General features: G+C 38.7%; 1 protein-coding gene across 8 annotated transcripts in view; it reads right to left on the reverse strand.

Moving 5' to 3' along the window:
- The window catches only part of Skic3 (SKI3 subunit of superkiller complex), a 98,242-nt gene that overhangs the window by 32,767 nt on the left and 46,217 nt on the right, over positions 1-19,258 (reverse strand). For all 8 annotated transcript variants that reach the window (XM_050122167.1, XM_050122170.1, XM_050122175.1 and 5 more), the window contains 13 exons: positions 18,951-19,127; positions 18,712-18,856; positions 18,485-18,563; positions 18,335-18,396; positions 17,454-17,510; positions 15,447-15,515; positions 14,318-14,392; positions 12,958-13,099; positions 10,463-10,556; positions 8,015-8,092; positions 5,569-5,693; positions 4,502-4,625; positions 2,823-3,041 (listed from right to left, as the gene is read on the reverse strand). In XM_050122167.1, the coding sequence (XP_049978124.1) occupies positions 2,823-3,041; positions 4,502-4,625; positions 5,569-5,693; positions 8,015-8,092; positions 10,463-10,556; positions 12,958-13,099; positions 14,318-14,392; positions 15,447-15,515; positions 17,454-17,510; positions 18,335-18,396; positions 18,485-18,563; positions 18,712-18,856; positions 18,951-19,127 (1,446 nt within the window). The remainder of the gene's footprint in view (positions 1-2,822; positions 3,042-4,501; positions 4,626-5,568; positions 5,694-8,014; positions 8,093-10,462; positions 10,557-12,957; positions 13,100-14,317; positions 14,393-15,446; positions 15,516-17,453; positions 17,511-18,334; positions 18,397-18,484; positions 18,564-18,711; positions 18,857-18,950; positions 19,128-19,258) is intronic.

Here is a 19,258-nt window from a genome sequence, read left to right on the forward strand (position 1 = left end):
CTAAGTTCCTTGCTTGTGCTCTCTCTCCTTCTGCTCCTGATTTGGACCTTGAGATTTCAGTCCGGTGCTCCAATGTGGTTCTCTGTCTCTGTCTCCTTTCATCGCCTGATGAAGTTTAATATTCAGGAGAAATATTCAGGATTTTCTTTGGGTTCTCCTTCTTATTTAGCTTCTCTAAGAACCCGAATTATAGGTTCAATGTCCTTTATTTATGGCTAGAAACCAAATATGAGTGAGAACATTCCATGTTCCTCTTTTTGGGTCTGGCTTACCTCACTCAGGATGGTGTTTTCTATTTCCATCCATTTGCCTGCAAACTTCAAGAAGTCCTTGTTTTTTACTGCTGAAATATGTTTTAATTTCATAAGAGAGATGGCTCAAAGGGATATAGCACTTAACTCTGACCTAAGTTTGTGCCCTCAACCTTCCTAATACTACAACCATTTAATACAATTCCTCATGTCATAGAGATCCCAAATCATACAATTATTTTCATTGCTACTTCATAACTGTAATTGGCTACGGTTATGAATGATAATGGAAACATTTTGGAGCTAGCAGTTTGCTAAAGGGATCACAACCTACAAGTTGAGAACCACTGATCTTTCAGAACCCATAACCCTACAGAAAACATGGTTAAGAAAGAAATGACTCCCACAAATTGTCCTCCTATCTCACAAATGTACACTATAGCATGTGTGTACTCACCCACACAAGAATAAATATAATAGAAATCTAATGTACCAAATCAACAAAGGTTATTAACAAGAATAAATGAAGACAGAAGTCAAAGCCACAACAAATAAAAACAGAGCTGCTGCTATATAACTTTCTCTCTGAGACAGTACTTCTGTATGTAGGGCTAGTTGTCTTGGAACTCACAGCATGAAGCTGTCTGCCTTTGTTAAAGGATAACTTAATTTCCAAATCTTCTTTTGTTTTTTTTATTGATTTTATTGATCTCTATATTCTTCTCTGCTCCCCCTCCCAGCTTTTCCCCTCCCCTTCAACACTTTCCCATGGTCCCCATGCTCCCAATTTACTCAGGAGATCTTGTCTTTTTCTACTTCCCATGTAGATTAGATCTATGTGTGTCTCTATTAGGGTCCTCTTTGTTGTCTAGGTTCTCTGGGATTGTGATATGTAGGCTGGTTTTCTTTGTTTTACATCTAAAAACCACTTATGAACGAGTACTTATGATAATTGTCTTTCTGGCTCAGGGTTACCTCACTCAAAATGATGTTTTCTAGATCCATCCATTTACCTGCAAATTTCAAGATGTCATTATTTTTTTCTGCTGTGTAGTACACCATTGTGTAAATGTACCACATTTTACTTATCCATTCTTCGGTTGAAGGGTATTTAGGTTGTTTCCAGGTTCTGGCTATGACAATCAATGCTGCTATGAACATAGTTGAGCACATGTCCATGTAGTACGATTGAGCATCCTTTGGGTATATACCCATAAGTGGTATTGCTGGGTCTTGAGGAAGGTTGTTTCCTAATTTTCTAAGAAATCACCATACTAATATCCAAAGGGGCTGTATCAGCTTATACTCCCACCAGCAATGCAAAAGTGTTCCCTTTACCCCACAAGCCCTCCAGCAAAAGTTGTCATCAGTGTTTTTGATCTTGTTCATTCTTAACAAGTGTAAGATGGAATCTCAGAGTTGTTTTGATTTGCATTTCTCTAGTGACTAAGGATGTTGAACATTTCCTTAAGTGTCTTTCAGCCATTTTAGATTCCTCTGTTGAGAGCTTTCTGTTTAGGTCTGTACTCCATTTTTTTAATTGGATTATTTGTTCTTTTGATGACCAATTTCTTGAGTTCTTTGTATATTTTGTAGATCACACCTCTGTCAGACATGGGGTTGATGAAGATCTTTTCCCAATCTGTAGGCTGTCATTTTGTCTTGTTGACTATAAACTTTGCTTTACAGAAGCTTCTCAGTTTCAGGAGGTCCCATTTATTAATTGTTTCTCTCAGTGTCTGTGCTACTGGGATTATATTTAGGAAGTGTTCTCCTGTGCCAATGTGTTCAAGTATACTTCCTACATTCTCTTCTATGAGGTTCAGTGTGGCTGGCTTTATGTTGAAGTCTTTGATTCATTTGGACCTGAGTTTCATGCATCAGGTGATAGGTATGGATGTATTTTCGTTCTTCTACATGCTGATATCCAATTATGCCAGCATCATTTGTTGAATATGCTTTCTTTTTTCCATTTAATTTTTTTTTTGCTTCTTTGTCAAAAATCAGGTGTTCAAAGGTGTGTGGATTAATATCCGGGTCTTCAGTTCAGTTCCATTGGTCCTCCTGTCTGTTTTTATGCCAATACCAGGCTGTTCAGTAATGTAGCTCTGTAGCAGAGTTTGAAGGCAGGTATTGTGATGCCTCCAGAAGTTCTTTTATTATACAGGATTGTTTTGGCTATCCTGGGTTTTTCCTTTACCATATGAAGCTGAGTACTGTTCTTTTGAGAGACCATGGATGCCAGTACAAACTACTATACCCAGCAAAACTTTCAATCACAAAAGAATTTCCAAATCTTAAAGTGACTAAGAATTCCTAAATCCATCCACATGGTCTGTATTGATACATATCAGGTAATGAGCTGACAATATTACAAACGAAGGAATTACAGATCTTTGTGTCAAAATAAGTGGAGCTTCACCAAAATAAAGGAAAAATTCATCAACTCACCAAAATAAATGACATACGATTTCCAAATAGAGACACGTATTTCATTTTATATTCACAATAAAGCACAAAAGCTGAACATAATCACATCAGATATAATCCATCCCCCAACTCAGGGCTCACCTGTGGACAGCCTTAGCGGCCTGTCTTTGCACAGCCACACTGCGGCCCTGCAGTGCACAAACTGCCGCCGTGAGAAGGCACCTGTGGTAATCCTGCTTGTGTCTGACGTGCTTCAGTAACTCATTAAGAGCTGCTTTCGACAGTGTGGCATCCTGCATTGCTAACCCTAGGGCACACAGGGCTTGCAGGCTTTCGATGGTTGGTTCCTTTAAAATAGAGCTATAAATATATATTTAGAAGTCTGCTGGCCATTAGTACAGTGGCCTACTATCTAGTAAGAGTTTTTTATTTAATACAAAAAGCTATTTACTTAAAGATTTATCAAAATAAGCCAACTTTGTGCTTAATATATTTTTTTTACATTCAAAGTTAATAACTATCTGACTGGAGCAAAATAGTATCAGCCTTTCACAGCACAAATTGACTAATCTCATTCCATGTCATCATGTCTAAATCTTAGAAACAAACAGAAACTGGTCCCTTTGAGTCTCTGTTTTCAGTAACCAATGAGAACAATTTTAGTGAAATGTTTAGTTGAAGTCAAATTCTACTTTGTTAACAGGAAGTAGAAGACGGCAGATGAGAAGCACCAGGACCTGAACCAAGGCAGAGGCAGCTGCTTCGTGGTGGGACAGCGTTGCCAGGAAGCACTGCAGCACCAGCCATGGCAGGGCCAGGCAAAGGCTAGAAGCACCAGGTTTCAGTAGAGTGCCCCGAAGGCTGGCTGGCTGGGGACTGAGTAAGTCCCTGGTCTCCTCAACACAGAAGCTGACCTAGCATGCTTTAGTCCAGGAAGAAAGGAGAGCTAGGGCCAGGAGGACTGGCCACAGCAAAGGTTCTCTGGCCTTTCCAGCAATGTCAGAGGGCTGTGGTGGCTGCATTTTCAGAAGGGTCCTATCATTTTCCTACACTGCTTACAGGGTCAGAACTGCTCCACTTAGTGTCTCTTCTCATCACAGCTCATCAAACAACCAAGCACAGAGCAGGCCAGAAAAGAGATTTCCATTGCAACACAAGTTCGTGCCTCTGAGGCTGAGAAGGAAGATATCAAGGCAATGTTTTGCTTGTCACAGTAAATGAGTGATTCTGCTATTAATAAGCAATGATGGGAGAATAAGCTTCCTGCAATGGGAAGGGGCTGTCTGTCCTATGAGGATCTACACCATTCAAAACACCAATAAACCTCACTGGCAATAGCCTGTATTAATCATCTACTGTTCCTGGAGGAATTGCAGCAAACTTTTAAAACAAAACAAACAGGCCTTAAGAAGTTACCAAGTACTACACATGATCACAGGCTCTCATTTTAACTTGTTCTGAAACTAGAAGTATATAAATTCTACAGGTATCTTTAAATAAACTTGTTCTCAGGTTAACTTGAGCAGGAAGGAAGGGAGGAGGAAGAGCTCTCTGAGGATGCGAACAACCAAACACCAAGTCAGTTTACAATTTCTTTCATTGTTTGTGGTCCACATGGCCACTTAGTCTCGAAAACAAATGAGCAGTATTATTAGACAGACACAAAGCTATGAGCTAAGCAATGGTACTCAACTCCACCCATGACTGCCAATTTCAAACAAGGTCGCTCCAATTCCTTCCGTTCACTTAAAATTTCCTTGTTCAAATCTCACCCCACCCATGAGGACCTGCTGTCCAGGTGGTAAAGCAGCTGTACCTACCATTTGAAAAGCAATGCCTTGGCTGCATCCATTTGTCCTTGTTTATATTCTGTTATTGCCATCGCTGTCAAGACATGAGCTTTGTCTTGCTCTGATTTCACAACAGTCAAGGCTCTCTCATAGGCTAGTATATAGAGGAAGGGAACATTAAGCAAAATACAAAAGAAATTCGAATTAGCAAAACGGGCCACTTTCCCCTTCCCAATCCCACTTTTCAAAGAAGATCTAAACAAAATTCTACTGTCCTTGTTCTCTTCTTTTCAAGCAGACAGAATAAACCCGATCATGGCTTTGCTATTTCAAGATGACCCTGAGGGTGCTTTTATGATGGTTAGGGACAACCTCATTTTCTGCCTACAGAACATACTGTGAGGTCCGAGTCACCTTAAGTAGGAAAGGAGACTTGGAAACACCGATGTAGAATCACATTCCAAGTACAGACCATCCCCTTCACCAAGCAGATAACGTGTAAGTGCACTGCACACACAGTAGTGGAGCTCATATATATTATAATGTCCCCAGTTAAAACTTTTGGAGAAATAAAAATCTACTACTAACAAAAGTTGTAGAAGTCATTTATCAAAAGTTTTCATTTGAGCATATAGAATTATCTGCTTTCAAATGTTAAGCTACATACCCACCACTAAGCCTGTGCCTTAGCCTCCTCAAATGGACAATGGAAGTTCAGTTCAAATTGTTCATAAGGGGTACTCATCATCACAGCACACTGAAGAGATGACACATAAATAACACCTATTACAGCTCCCGACGCCCATCATATTCTAGTAAATACTGCAACCCCAAGGCTGGGAAGTGGCTGTCCTTCCAGAGGATCCAGGTTCAATCCCCAGCACTCAGACAACAGCTCACAACTATGTAACTCCAGTTCCAGGGGATCCAATGCCCGCTTCTGGCTTCCAAGGACATCAGCCACACAATTTTGAACTGGCATACATGCATTCGGACATATCACATTTTTAAATTTTCAACTAATTAGTAAAGTATTGCAATCCCATCACAATCCCAATACCATATTTTTCTGCAAAGCCTCAAGCAGTGGTACTTACCTTCGTTGCTCTCCTTATACCGTCCCTTCATAAACAAGGCCAAAGCAAACCCTATGATGTCCTCTAGTTCCTCAAGGGGCGTCAACTCAAAGGCTTGCACAGCTCTGTCATATTCACCAATGGAGCTAAGAAGTGAGCACAACTTACTTTTAAGATAAAATATTAATCTTGATTTTGTGAACATATACAGACATATCCACTCAACTACTTTTAATGACTTACCTAATGTCCCTTTTATAGTAATTTAGCAAATAAAATATATTAGTTCTCAAGTTGTTGAAAAGATTTGGAAACAGAAGGCACACCATAAGTAGAGTACACCAGAATGATTTAGCTTCACGCTTTTTGGTTATTGTTTTTTTTTCTCTTAAATTATATGTGAAAATTACTAGCTCTGTTAAACTCAAAACATTCTTAAATTTATTGCTTTTTAACAAAATTTAATTAATCCCAAGTTATCAGAATAATTTTAGGCTGGCTTTTATGAAAAAAATTCTAATTTTTTAAGCTTACTATGTTAGTTAAATATTATCCTAAGAATATGGCTCTATAATTTCCATTAAGTTATAAAATATTTAGCCAAGAGCAAAAACTTATCCTTTCTGTAAACTATTTACAATTGCATACCTTCTTTGGATGGCACATAGGCACATTAAAAGTCCACAGAGAAAATTTTACTATTCTATGCTTCCATATATAGTAAGAAAAGCAATATGAGGGTCCTAATAGCAAAACAGCTGCTTATCTTACAATGAAGTCACATAATCTCAGCTGCCATCATCTAAAGATGTCTTTAATTTATGCATATGCATGTCTGGCTGAGTCTATGTCACATGTATGTGGGTGCCAGTGGAGGTCAGAAAGAAGATCAGATTCTTGAAAGCTAGAATTATAGTCGTTGAGAGTTGCCTACCAAACCCAGGACTTCTGGTAAAGCAGCAAGCATTCACAGATGCTGGGCCATCTATCTAGCCCCAATTGTTATCTAAATAAGTATTTCTGAGATTCCTGTTTGTGGTATTTATCACTGTAATTCAAAAAGTTTTTATAAATGTTATTGAAATATGTTTTTAAAAAGAATTTTAATCTCTGAAGCTATAAGTTAAAAACACAAACAACTTTTGCCTCTAAAACTAGTTTTATAAAGATGAAAAATATGAAATTAAGCTTTAATTTTAAAAGACTAGCCTTTGATGCAAACAGATTGTAAATATGTGCATATTTATTTCTTTAAGTGAAGACTCTTTTCAGTAATGTGTAGAAGAAAAACGCAGAGAAAGGAGTAGGGGGCTTCAGTGTTATGGATGTCTCTTGACATGCAGACATGAAGGAAAGTGAAAGGACTGTAATGTGTTATACGTGAGTTGTGACTTCACAACTATACTACACACTGTAGTTTATTATTTACCATATACCTCTGTGTTCAAGATATTGCCTAATAAAAACAGAAAAGGGACTGGGGGGTGGGGGGGCTCAGTGGTTAAAGTATATACTGCTCTTACAGAGGACACAAGCCTGTGCCTACTATACTAGGTGACTCGGTACTATGCACTGAGTCAGGCTGCAGGAGCTCAACACCCTTTCTGGCAACTGTGGACATCAGGCACACATATATCGCACAGACAGACAGACAGACAGATATGCTCACATACACTTGAAATAAAAATAAATAAATCTCTTTTTTAAAAGAAAGAAAACAGATGGCCAATTTTCTATAAAAAGTGAAATTTTCTTCAAAAGTATTTACTCTATATGAAATGTCAAACCTAAGAAGGTACCTTTTACTCTAGGTATTCTCTGCTTCAACAGAAACAACTACAAGTGTAAGTTTAAAAGAGTTAACAGGCGATCAGAGTAGTAATATTTTCCCATCAATGGACTTGATTGAATTAAAGCATAACAGGAAGAAAACCTGGCTACCTCATGCCTCATGTGCAGGTCCCTAAAGATGTAGAGAGTGACCGTATAATACCAAGCTGCAGTTAAATGTTTAAACTAACCATTCAATTTTAGGGCAACCTAAGGAATCACTGTGTGAGTCAAAATCATTCTTCGTATGTATCTGTACTCTGGCTTTGCTTCCATCCTCCACAACTAGTCTGCCTATCTTTCTGGTCAGAAGACATAGAGACTAGAAGGGAAGTTCTTCACTGTACTGAAGTTTTTAATATGTTTCAAAGAAGCTCCTAGATCACAACATTCTATCACTAATCAGAATAAATCCAACTCCCCAGCTAGTTAAGTAGGATTCTAGTAGAGAAACAACTCTCCCAAACCTCTATATCTAGCCCATAAACCAGTGGTTCTAATTTCATTCTTTACCAGGCATACTCAAGCTAGATTTTAAGAGTAGAAATGTTAACACATTCTGGCCCTTGGGTCTATCCCAGGGCTCTAGACACCAGTCTACAGAGTCACAGAATTAATGAGAAGACGACAGCCTTACCATAGCAATCTGCCCCAGTTTCTCACTGTAACAGTGTAGGTGTCTTGGTCTTCTGTGGGATGTAACAATGCAGCCGCCCTTTAAAAAAATAGGACAAGGTTTTGAAATGTTTTATGTGCAATATTTTGTTTTACTCAGTCCTCCTCGGGCAAATCCAGGCATTTATAGTCTTTTCTTTTGGTTCTACTAATCAGCCAATGCTGTCCATGCAACTTATTCATGTTCCAGTCACTTGATAGCACAAAGGCACTTAGATATATTTCTTTTTTAAGTTGTCAGTAAAAATAATCTTATTTTTTCATTAGTAAAACCATTTATTATTGTATCTTGATTGTAAATATTCTAAAATTTGTAATCTGAACATAGGCAATGGCCAAATCAATGTTGTATTCTGACACACTAACGTTTACAGAAGACACTCTTGAAAATATTTATGAAGGAAGACAGAAAATTCAATGCTTTCGTGTGCTCTGCGCTGTCTACTCGGGAATACTAAAGGACGATGTGTTCAGGGAGAAGATGAGCAGTCCCTCTAGACTCAGAATACATTTACCAAGAGCTGAAGCCAGCATTTTCTTCTCCCACTGTGTTCTCTCTAGACAGGGAGGGAAACGTCCTAACACTAAGAGCTCTTTTTAACGCTTTCTTTCTTTTCTCTTTAAAGTATCTGCCAGGTGAAATATCTAGGAAAGACTTTTTATCTACTAGATGTTGGACAAAACATAATTAGCTCAGGAAGCAGAAAAGTGCTACCAAGGTGGCCTGACGGGCGTGAGAGCAAAACCGGCCCTGCCCCTTGCTGACTGGGGCACTGGGTGAGCTAACCTGGGCAGTGCTGGAGAACTCGTCCAGTGGTGAGGAAGAGGGAGAGGTGCAGGCTGACCAACCCAGGTATCACTCAGGCCCAGAACCAGGGCATGAAGTAGCCCACCCCAACATCCACCCCATCTGTAAACTGTTGGAACACTGAAGGGACCGGACCTGCAGACCCAATGCTGCAGGAAGGCAGCAACAGGATATCTAAGAGGAGTGAGTCCCAGTGAGGTTCCGGTAGTGATAGCGCAGCAGAAGCCAGAGGCCTTGAAGAACATTTGCAAGAAAAGACTATCTGCTTGACACGCTGGGACACACTACAGCTTCCACAGTGAGATTTTTTGTTTTGTTCATTGTCTTTATTTATTTATTTATTTATTTGTTTGTTTATTTATTTATTTATTTATTTGGTAGAAGCTGTTACAAGGGCAGAGGGCAGATGCGAAGGGACTGGGAGTTGAGTGTGACTGGGGTGTACAATATGAAATCCACAAAAAAAATCAATAAAAAGGTAAAAACTTTACAGAAACAATACTTCTGCTTAAATTTATGTACTACTATTTATGTTTCAAGCAGCAAATATGAAAACATACAGGGCAGCTGCTGTGGTCAGGACATATCTTTTTTGTGGTTGTGGCTGGTCACTTTAAGCCTCAGGTAGTGAACACTTTAAGTTATCTTGCTTTATGTGTTAACTATTATATTCTACATTTTATTTATCTAAGTTTATTGACAATCTAAGAAGAAAATTGTGGGTTTTTTTACAACCCCTCCTCCATCACCTGGAAAAATAACTCCACTATGTAAGCTCCAGTACCATCTAGTGGTTGCTCCTTTGAAGTACATGGCAATCCACAATTAAGTATTTGGGACACTTCTTTACACCTGACCAGACACCTTCTAAATAGTCACATTTGAAGGAGTGTGCCTTAAAGTTAGATATCAGCTCTTAAAACCATTCTCTTAGTAGTTACTCAGGAGATCAACAGTTGCTCTCCTACTCACTTAGCATTAGCATACAGAGAAAAAGCTAGCTGCTCTCCTTTCCTACCTGTACCCAGGATATGACTCTACTCTAGTGCACTGGGATTTTGTTTGTTAAATACGGCAAACTACTTCTGTGTGAGTACTTGCTCTCACTCTGTCTGAAATGCATCTTCTCATATTCTCTGACCTAGACACTACTCTCACTCTTCCTTAGCAACAGCTAACAACCAAATACTATTTGCTTATTGAGTATCTTGCATTGAGGAGTTCCATGAGAACAGGGCCTCGGTCTGTTGTAATTCCCTGATAAACTTCTCATGCTAAGGACACTGCTTGGGACATAGCATCCAACAAACATTTACTGACAGGAATAAGTATATAGTAGATAATAAGGTAAGTCAAGCAAATATTCATGTTGTTTCTTGTCTGACTATAGGGGATGAATTTTTCTAAAATAGAAACTATGAGGTTTTATTTTCAGCCCTGCTCTGTTCCCCACCCACTATCAATGGAACTCACATTATGGCTGAGAATGTGGAAGTCATCTTTTCGGGAACAAAGTGAAAATCACATAGTTCTTCTGTCCCAAGAGCAGACTCTGTAGTGTCCTAACCCCACCATGAGTGAGGTCCACCAAGCACAACCCACCTTTGGTACGCCTCTGCGGCTTCTCTTCTCAGCTGCAGATGTTCATTTAAATAACCCAACATCGTGAAAGCTGGAGCGTAATTCTGAATCCTTTCTGGAAATTCACAAATATCTCTAATTTGTATGTGTATGCTGACTAAGTAAACACAATAATAATTAAATTCTTTTTGTTTCAGTAACTCAAAGCAGGGGGTTACCTCCTGAGATTAATGGTACTATTAAGAATGGCCTAATTTATCTTGAATATACCAGTGATAATTTGATAATTCTTCTAAATCACTGAATAATATTAAAGAATTAGATGTGGCTCCTAGCTATAGCTTACAGTTTAAACATGTTTTCTTTAAGTCTTTGGAACACGCATTTCTAAATGGGATGACTCTATCAAATCCCTCCCCTCAGAGCTCAGGGACCCTGCAGAGGTAGAAAGAGTGTAAAAGCCACAGGGGGTGGAGGACACCAGGAGAACAAGGCCCTCTGAATCAGCTAAGCAAGGTTCATATGAACCACAGAGACTGAAGCAGCAAGCACAGGGCCTACAGGTCTGCACCAGGTCTTCTGGGTATATAGCATAGCTTTTGGCTTAGTATTTTCTCATGGAACTCCCAAGTGTATGAATGACTGGGTCTCTGATTCTTGTGCCTGCTCTTGGGGCTCTTTTCCTTCGGCTGAGTTGCCTTGTCCAGTTCTGATGTGATGGTTTTTGCTTCATCTTAATATATTTTTTTTCATGTTTGGTTTAAAATAAACGAACCAAAAACTGTTTTAAGTAAAATTATTTGAAATTGTAACTAGGTAAAAACTATTTCTAATATTTATAAAGAAATTAGGGTTGTTGTAACTTTTTATTAGTTCTAAAAGAATTTCATACAATTTTCTGGGTAATCAATTAAACCTCTTGTGATTTAATTTAGCAACAATTTTCTATTGGTGGTTCTATGCAAAACTCTATGTTCTAAAAAAAATAATTCAGGACTTCACACCAGGAGCAAAGAAATGGATCAGAGTACTGTCAATATAGAATTTTCCAATTTTTATGTTGAAAGTGCATTATATAACTACACTAGACAAAGAAAAATATACCTTACCTACTTAAAGCTAGTATTAAAGAGCAGGCTTTTAAATTTCCTATGTTGTTTAAGAAATACACCACAATTATGAATCTTGTGTGATGGCTGGTATCCTAAGATCAGAGTGTAACGTGGCTAGGTATAAGGTATATGACTAACAGGGTCACAGTCTCTAGAGCCATCAAAAACGTTGGCTCCAGTCATCATGGTAGAGCAATGAAAGCTCAGCAGGAGTCTACATCCTTGCATCGTGCTCTCTTGTTCTGCTGTGTTAGCATTTCTGGCCAAGCACACAGCTTAAAATTTAAAGAAGTCTAAGAAAAAGGTTCCACCATTTAAAAAAAAAAAAAGTTATGACATTTGTTTAAAAAAAAAAAGAAAACAATGTGTTCATCATTTTAGATATCTGCATTTTATTTAAAAATCTACTGCTTATGTAAATCCTCTAAGTTACTTATAAAGCAAGGAAACTCGTGAGTAGCGTTTCTGAGCAGACACTACCTCATCTGGGATTTTAGTGTCCTTCCGTCAGCATACAGCCACAGACGACAAAGCTGAAGCCAACAAACTCATCACCTTCACAAGCGGCTCAGACTAAACGCACACGAGAACTGACAAAGACTGACTTGGGCTGAACCATTTCTACTTCACGTTAATCAGCTGCTGGTTTCTTTTGTGACTACCCCAGCCAAGAACTCGGCCTCAGACTCTGTCCCTCTCATACCAGCAAACCCCACAGGTAAGAAACCTAAAATTCACAGTGCGCAGGATACCAAGGACTCAATACTGACTACTATGTAGTGAGGCAGAGATAAAGACTCAGTGGTGGTTTTATTTTAAAAGACAGGAAATTATTACCAGGGAAAGCTAATAAACTTTACTGTTCTGTCAGTTTTATAAATGTAAATGTATTTTGGGGGATATCTTCCAAGATAATCAAGAGTAAATAGGAGAGGTTGAAGTCACCAGGGATGGGTCTGGCATTTCATATACGTTATCTTATCTAATTCTCCTGACTATTCAACCTTAGAATTGTGACTTCTCTTCCCAGAAATAAAACACAACTTAAGGGAAATAAAATTCCTGGCCCACAAACTGAAAAGAAAGTATACTGCAGCAACAACTCAAACCCATTAACCTTTAACACACTCCCATTATTACAAGGAAATCTTGACTCAGAAAGTAATAAAGTGAGTTTAATCACTCTTGCAGAGCCATTACTTTGATTTAAACATTGCACTCCTCCCAAGTAGCAACAGAAAGGTAAATTAGCATCTGAAAGAACAGATACCTAAATGAGATGGGTGAATTAAGCAAAATCACAGCGTTTGAGGAGTCTGACAGTGCACAAATATGACAGGTATTTACAATGTATTTACACATTTAAATAGTTTGATATTTTGCCACATGCAATAGGTATCTTACCCACATATTTACACAGAACACCCTGTGCTGCAGGGACAGCGTTCATCTGGAGGATGTTATACCTGTAGAGCTCCGTTTCTCTGTTGCTTTTATCTTGTAATGTTGTACAAACCCAATATGCATAACCTATGGCTCCTTCAGTCTTGAAAAAAACAAAGTAAACTTAAAATAGTAAGTATTTCAATAAAACAAAGAAATAAAATATTCCAATAACAATAGTGTCACAACCTAGTCTTCTTTAAGTGCCTTTAACGAAAACAACAATAAAACCTGTTGAGATCAATTTAAAATCACTTCTCTAATCCTTGAGTAGAATCAAACACAACAAAGAGTAGAAAACAAAAGGCTTGCCAGATAGGCTTGTTCCCCTCTCAGACCATTCCCACAGGTAAAACCAAATGAACTCATGTCTTTTCAGAGTCCAGATTATCAACTAATGATGTGGGAGTGATTTCTTATTAATAAAGAAACTACCTAAGCCCCTTGATAGGCCAACCCTTAGGTGGGTGGAGTAAACAGAACAGAATGCTGGAAAAAAGAAGCTGAGTCAGGAGTCGACATGGTTCTCCCACTCCAAACAGACGCAGGTTAAGATCCTCCCTGGTAAGCCAGCTCATGGTGCTACACAGAATATTAGAAATGGGTCAGATTAATATGTAAGAGCTAGCCAATAAGAGGCTGGAACTAGCCGGGCCAGGCAGTGTTTAAAAAGAATACAGTTTCTGTGTAATTATTTCGGGGCATAAGCTACCCATGCGGGCGGCCGGGTGCCGGGGATGCAGACCCGCCGCTCATATTTCAACAAACTAAAACTATTATTCACCTCATGTCTATTTTTTTCTTGTGGTCTCAATCTCTCTTCCACAATACTCTTATTACATGTACTAAATCTCAATGGGGAAGACTGGAGAGACAGACAGCTCAATAGTTAAAAGCACTGCCTGCTCTTCCAGAAGACCCAGACCCAATTCCCATCACCCATATTATAGCTCACACCTGTCTGTGACTTCAGTCCCAAGAGCTCCAATGCCCCCTTCTGGCACCATGGACACCAGGCACATACTTGGTGCACAGACATACATGCAGACAAAACACCCATATACATAAAAATACCTAAATAAAATGTGTAATCTCATTGTCATTTTCCATCAGTTTGAACGCTGAAGATGAAAACAAGTTCTATATAAAGAGAATTTATCTGCTTCTAAGATAACAGTAAAAGCAAGAGCTTTTTAGCTGACCTTAAACACCTGATCCTCCTGCCTCTATCTCCCAAGCATCACTACTCCCAGTCTCTACACATTTTCTTAGCAAGGACAATATTTTCCCATTGAATTCTCAAGAACATTAAGATTCTTACATGCATACTGAGCTCTGTAGTGTGTCTGAAGAGATCCATGGTGTCATAACTTCCAACTGTCTCTGCAATAAGAGCCTATTAAAAGGATTTTTAAAGGTTTTAATTAATTTAAAAGAAATAAAAATGTTAATAAACAGTTCTGGAAGAAAGGAAGATTTATGAGCCATGCTTCAAAGCAATGTTAAGTTTCACTTCCAGTGATTCCAATTTAAATTATGTGAGTTGTGTCCTGAGATAATTACTTTTAAGAACAAAATACTTTCAAAACAGAAAACATTTTACATATAGGTAACTATGATAGTTTTCCCTAACCTAAAGCAACACAAAGTATGCTGGAACAGTCTCGTCATAAGATTCTGACATCAGGCAGAAATGCAGACTGGTGCTCTCTGTCTGAAAACTGACACAGAGGACAGCGTGGAAATGCCTGCTTCCATGCGCCCTGTACCTAGAGGACAGGAAATTGACGGGCTATCTCTGCTTGCACCACCAGATAACTTGAATTACACTGAGACACAAAAGCAGAGTAAGACAATCTGTGACTAATGGTATTCTGACACATGCTCCTATTGTTGCTGAAGCACTTACCAATTCATTAATATTCTCAACTAGCCAAGGCATTCATTTTTCAGGTGATATGACTAGTAAAATAATCAGTATCAGACACAGACTAGTAACAATTAACCTGATGCTATCTGGCAGTACAAAATCTAAACATGGTTACAGAGAAACACTCAAAAGTGTACAACCCAATTTAAAGTCTTTATAGAAAATTACAAAACAATAATAGCCAAAATGATCTTTATAAATACATACTGTCTTTGCAAATGGAAGTTTAATAAGAGTTCTAGGTTTATGTTTTAGGCAAAGTAATAATCAGATTCATAGAATTCAAAGTTTAACCACTACCAGCGGTGACAAAATATTTAGGATGTTTTAACTTAAATTTCTACATCTCTAAAAAGAGTATAACAATAGTCACATCTCAAAGGATTGGTAACAAATTAACTAAATATTCCTTGCAAAGACCAGCATGCAGTAAGTTTTCCAATGATACATGTAATGTTATCATTATTATATTAATATGAGGTTACTTTATATTGATGTTTATTAATAACTGCTATCTTACTTGTCCAATCCAGCACAGTAAATAAGACGGATCAAGGGACTGGGCCATTTTGAAAGCTTCATGAGCTTGCTAGGCAAAAAAAAAAAAAAAAAAAAAAAAAAAAAAGCGAGAAAATACCACATCAGCAATCTCATAGACTTCAACTGTTTAGAAAGCATAAAAGAAGGGAAGTCAAACATATCATAAAAATATATAAATTAAAAAGTTCATTGTTTGGCCACAATTAATAATACCTGGATACAATCTTTTAGCTACAGTCTTAGAATAATGCTGTGTGCAACAGATTTCCCTACAGATTAAAAGCTCTGGCACCCTGCAAATTATTCAATAGGTTTCTATCACCGAGGCTGCAACAGAACTTTTAAATAATGCTAACTACGTGTGAAAGAAATGATTAAATAAGTCTGAATCTATTCCCCTTTTTAGAAGGAATAAGAACTCACAACCAATGCAGCTGGAACTATGGACCTGCTGCTGGAGAAAGAAAAGTTAATAACACAATTCCACCCGAATCATTCACAAAATATTAAAAACACCTCTCTTGAACCATAAGCTCATGTGCTCCCTGCTTTAAAAGAAACAACAGCAAAAGCACCTTCCTGCATGCTGCTTTCCACTGTTTCAGGATAACCCGTGTGGTGTAAGGAAAGACTTTAGGAAGAAGAAAGCTCTTGAACAACTGTTGGACCCAGCAGTCCTGATGCTCAGTCTAAGTGTGTACACGTTATGATGTGGAAGGTCCTTCTGCATATGTTTTGCTTTTATTGGTTGATGAATAAAAGTGCTTTGGCCTATGGCAGGGCAGAGTAAAGCCAGGCAAGAAATCCAAACAGAGACATAAAGAGAGTAGGCAGAGTCATGTAGCTGCCAAAGGAGTAACATGCCAGCACTGGTAAGCCACAGCCTAGTGACAATACACAGATTAATAGAAATGGTTTAATTTAAGATACAGAAACTAACTAGAAGTATGCTTGAGCCATTGGCCAAACAGTGTTGTAATTCATATAGTTTCTGTGTGATTATTCGGGTCTGGGCAGCGGGAAAGCAAGCCAGTCTCCATCTACACCTTTAGCCTGGGCCTTGCACATTAAGTGTGTACACTTTAGCCTGGGCCTTGCACACTAAGTGTGTACACTTTAGCCTGGACCTTGCACACTAAGTATGTACACTTTAGCCTAGGCCTTGCACACTAAGTGTATATACTTTAGCCTGGGCCTTACACACTAAGCGTGTACACTATCCTGAACTGCAGCTACAATACCTCACAGACCTTCAGATCTAATTTAAGAATTTCTTTCAGTCTATTCAATCATCCAAAGCTGAACATTTTTGCAGTGAGCAATTAATGTACTCTCAAAAACAGGGAAGTTTTTGGTCAAAGGATAAGATTCAGCACACTGACTCAACAGTAAAGATGTGGCTCTCTGTCTAGACTTGAGGAGACTTCCCAAATGTGGGCCAGCAACAGGATCCCAGGTGCTAGGTTCCGGCTGCTCAGTTGGGAGGAATTCCACTGGGATATTTAAAGACAATAATATTTGTTGAAGCCATTATCTAAATCACAATAGCAAACGTTAAATTTAAGATATTAAAAATATACTAACTATCTCTCTTACCTTCACTCATCAAGACTAAACAATGCACTCAAAGAACTTCTCTTATATTTATAATTTTGCCAAATAAGAGAACTGTTTTCATCTATAAAAACTACATAAGGAACCTGAAGTAAGAAGATGGCTACTTCAGAGTGAGCTCAAGCCTAGTGTGGACTACACAGAAGTCTTCGCTGTCTCAGGAAAGAAAAAAGTATACACAAATATAAAACCAGTAGTTGCATGGAAGAAAAAATAAATTTTAGGTATTCAATACTTAACATAATAAAACAAATGCCATCAATCAACTGGCATATTTGACATACTGGATAGATAATACATAAAACAGTTCTCCACAAAATTGAACGTTTTCTATTTTTTATACTTTTTAACATACTGAAATTGATAATGATACCTCAATGTTTTCAGTCGCAAGGTAGAGCACGCCTAAGTTGGTCCAGGCAGCAGCATTCTAAAAGATATATTAAAAATAGGCCTCATTTGGAAAAGCGTCTTTTTGCAGTATGCAGCACTTAACACACAGTGGACATCTGTATCATACCCCCCGAGCTCAGGAGATACCTCAGAAGACAGAACAGAAAGAACGTAAGAGCTGGGGGATGGGAGGAGGGCTCGGCCTTCTCAACAACACTCATGAACTCTGCACTCATGAACTGCTGTACTCATGAACTCGAGCAGGCATGGTACCTGCCACAGGAGCTGTACAAGAGTGACTGCCTCGGCATCCTACTGTGAGGCTCAGGGAGGAGCTCACCAGGCTCCACACCTAACTAAGAGGCTAATGGAGAATGGGGAGTCCTTTTTCTTCAATGGTGTGGCTACTGGTAACCCCATAGCCATTCTCAGGCAGGCAATCCAAATTAAACTCAGTAGTTCACTTAAAAAAAAAAAAAAATCAAAACATAGTGGGAAGGGGACTGCTGGGGAGATGAAGGGATCAGAGCGAGGGGGAAGAGGACCAGACACATTATGTACATGTATGAAATTGGCAAAGAATAAACTAAACTCCTCAAAGTAATCCTGACAACCATATACATGTAGGCACAGTCACACAGGTGCACGCGCGCACGCACATACAATAAATACATACGACTATTTTAAAGTGAGAGAGAGCCTGCCTCAACACGGTGAAAGTGAGACCCCCAAGGCACTCTATAGCACGTGCACACCGCGCTCACTCATGCTTCCACACACACAAATTAGATGAACTAATTTTAAAAGAAAATTAATACACTGAATTTTGCAGTTCTTTTTGCAGACACAGGGAAAACTTACAATTTGTTCTGCCTGGATTGATTTGATAAAACAGTGCTGAGCAAGGGCATAATTTCCAATACCTGAAACATACAGAACTTAAAGTAATTAAACTTTGCTGCCTGAAAACAAGAATCTTGTAAAATAAAGTAAGTGTTGGTCAGTTCTTACCACGGTGACACGCAATCACACCAAGAGCATTCCAGTATAAGTGATTACTACTGTCCAGTCTCACAGCCTTTTTCAGACACTGAAAAGAAGTTAAAGTAGATTAAATTTTTATTTCTTCCGTATCAGCATAAATAAATAAAATGTGGTTTAATGTTAAAACAAAATGTTTATCAATAGCATCTTTCATAAATCACTGTGTTTTTAATTTCATAGGAAATTTCTTGTACATGCACAGATTTCTCCAGTAGCTCTGTAAGACCATCCGTGCTGTTGCCTGTCTCTGCTAGATGCTGTGCTTGGCGGTAATAATTAATTCCAAGATCACACCATGTATTAGATGTAGACATCAACTTTAACGCACGACCATAACACCTGCAGAACAATAAAAATGAATGGTAAGGATGCTTTTAGAATATACCGTTCTAATTCAACTCTAAGGCAATGACTGGCGTTCTCTGTAAATCACCTTCCTCCAAGATGCAGGAGCTCATCTTTCTTTAGTACTTCTCTTCCTCCCTGCTGACCGAGGAGGACTCCTAGGATATGAACACACACTTTAGATGGTGAAACAGCATGCAGGCTGGTGCAGGCATCCCCAGCGAGCTTCCAGAGGCAGGACACATCAGTTCGATGTTGCAGTGCCCTGCAAGGAAACACAAGGGCTTTCAAAATTATGTCCCAAAGCTCAGTTGCGTGACAGCATATTCTTAGAACAGAAGAACTGTCTATGCAGTGCTGGATGACAGCAATGACTTTAGTCCGGTTCTGTGCATG

Source organism: Alexandromys fortis, unplaced genomic scaffold (assembly GCF_014885135.2).
Source record: "Alexandromys fortis isolate MF-2015 unplaced genomic scaffold, M_Fortis_MF-2015_v1.1 scaffold_163, whole genome shotgun sequence".
In the NCBI taxonomy this organism is placed as follows: Eukaryota; Metazoa; Chordata; class Mammalia; order Rodentia; family Cricetidae; genus Alexandromys; species Alexandromys fortis.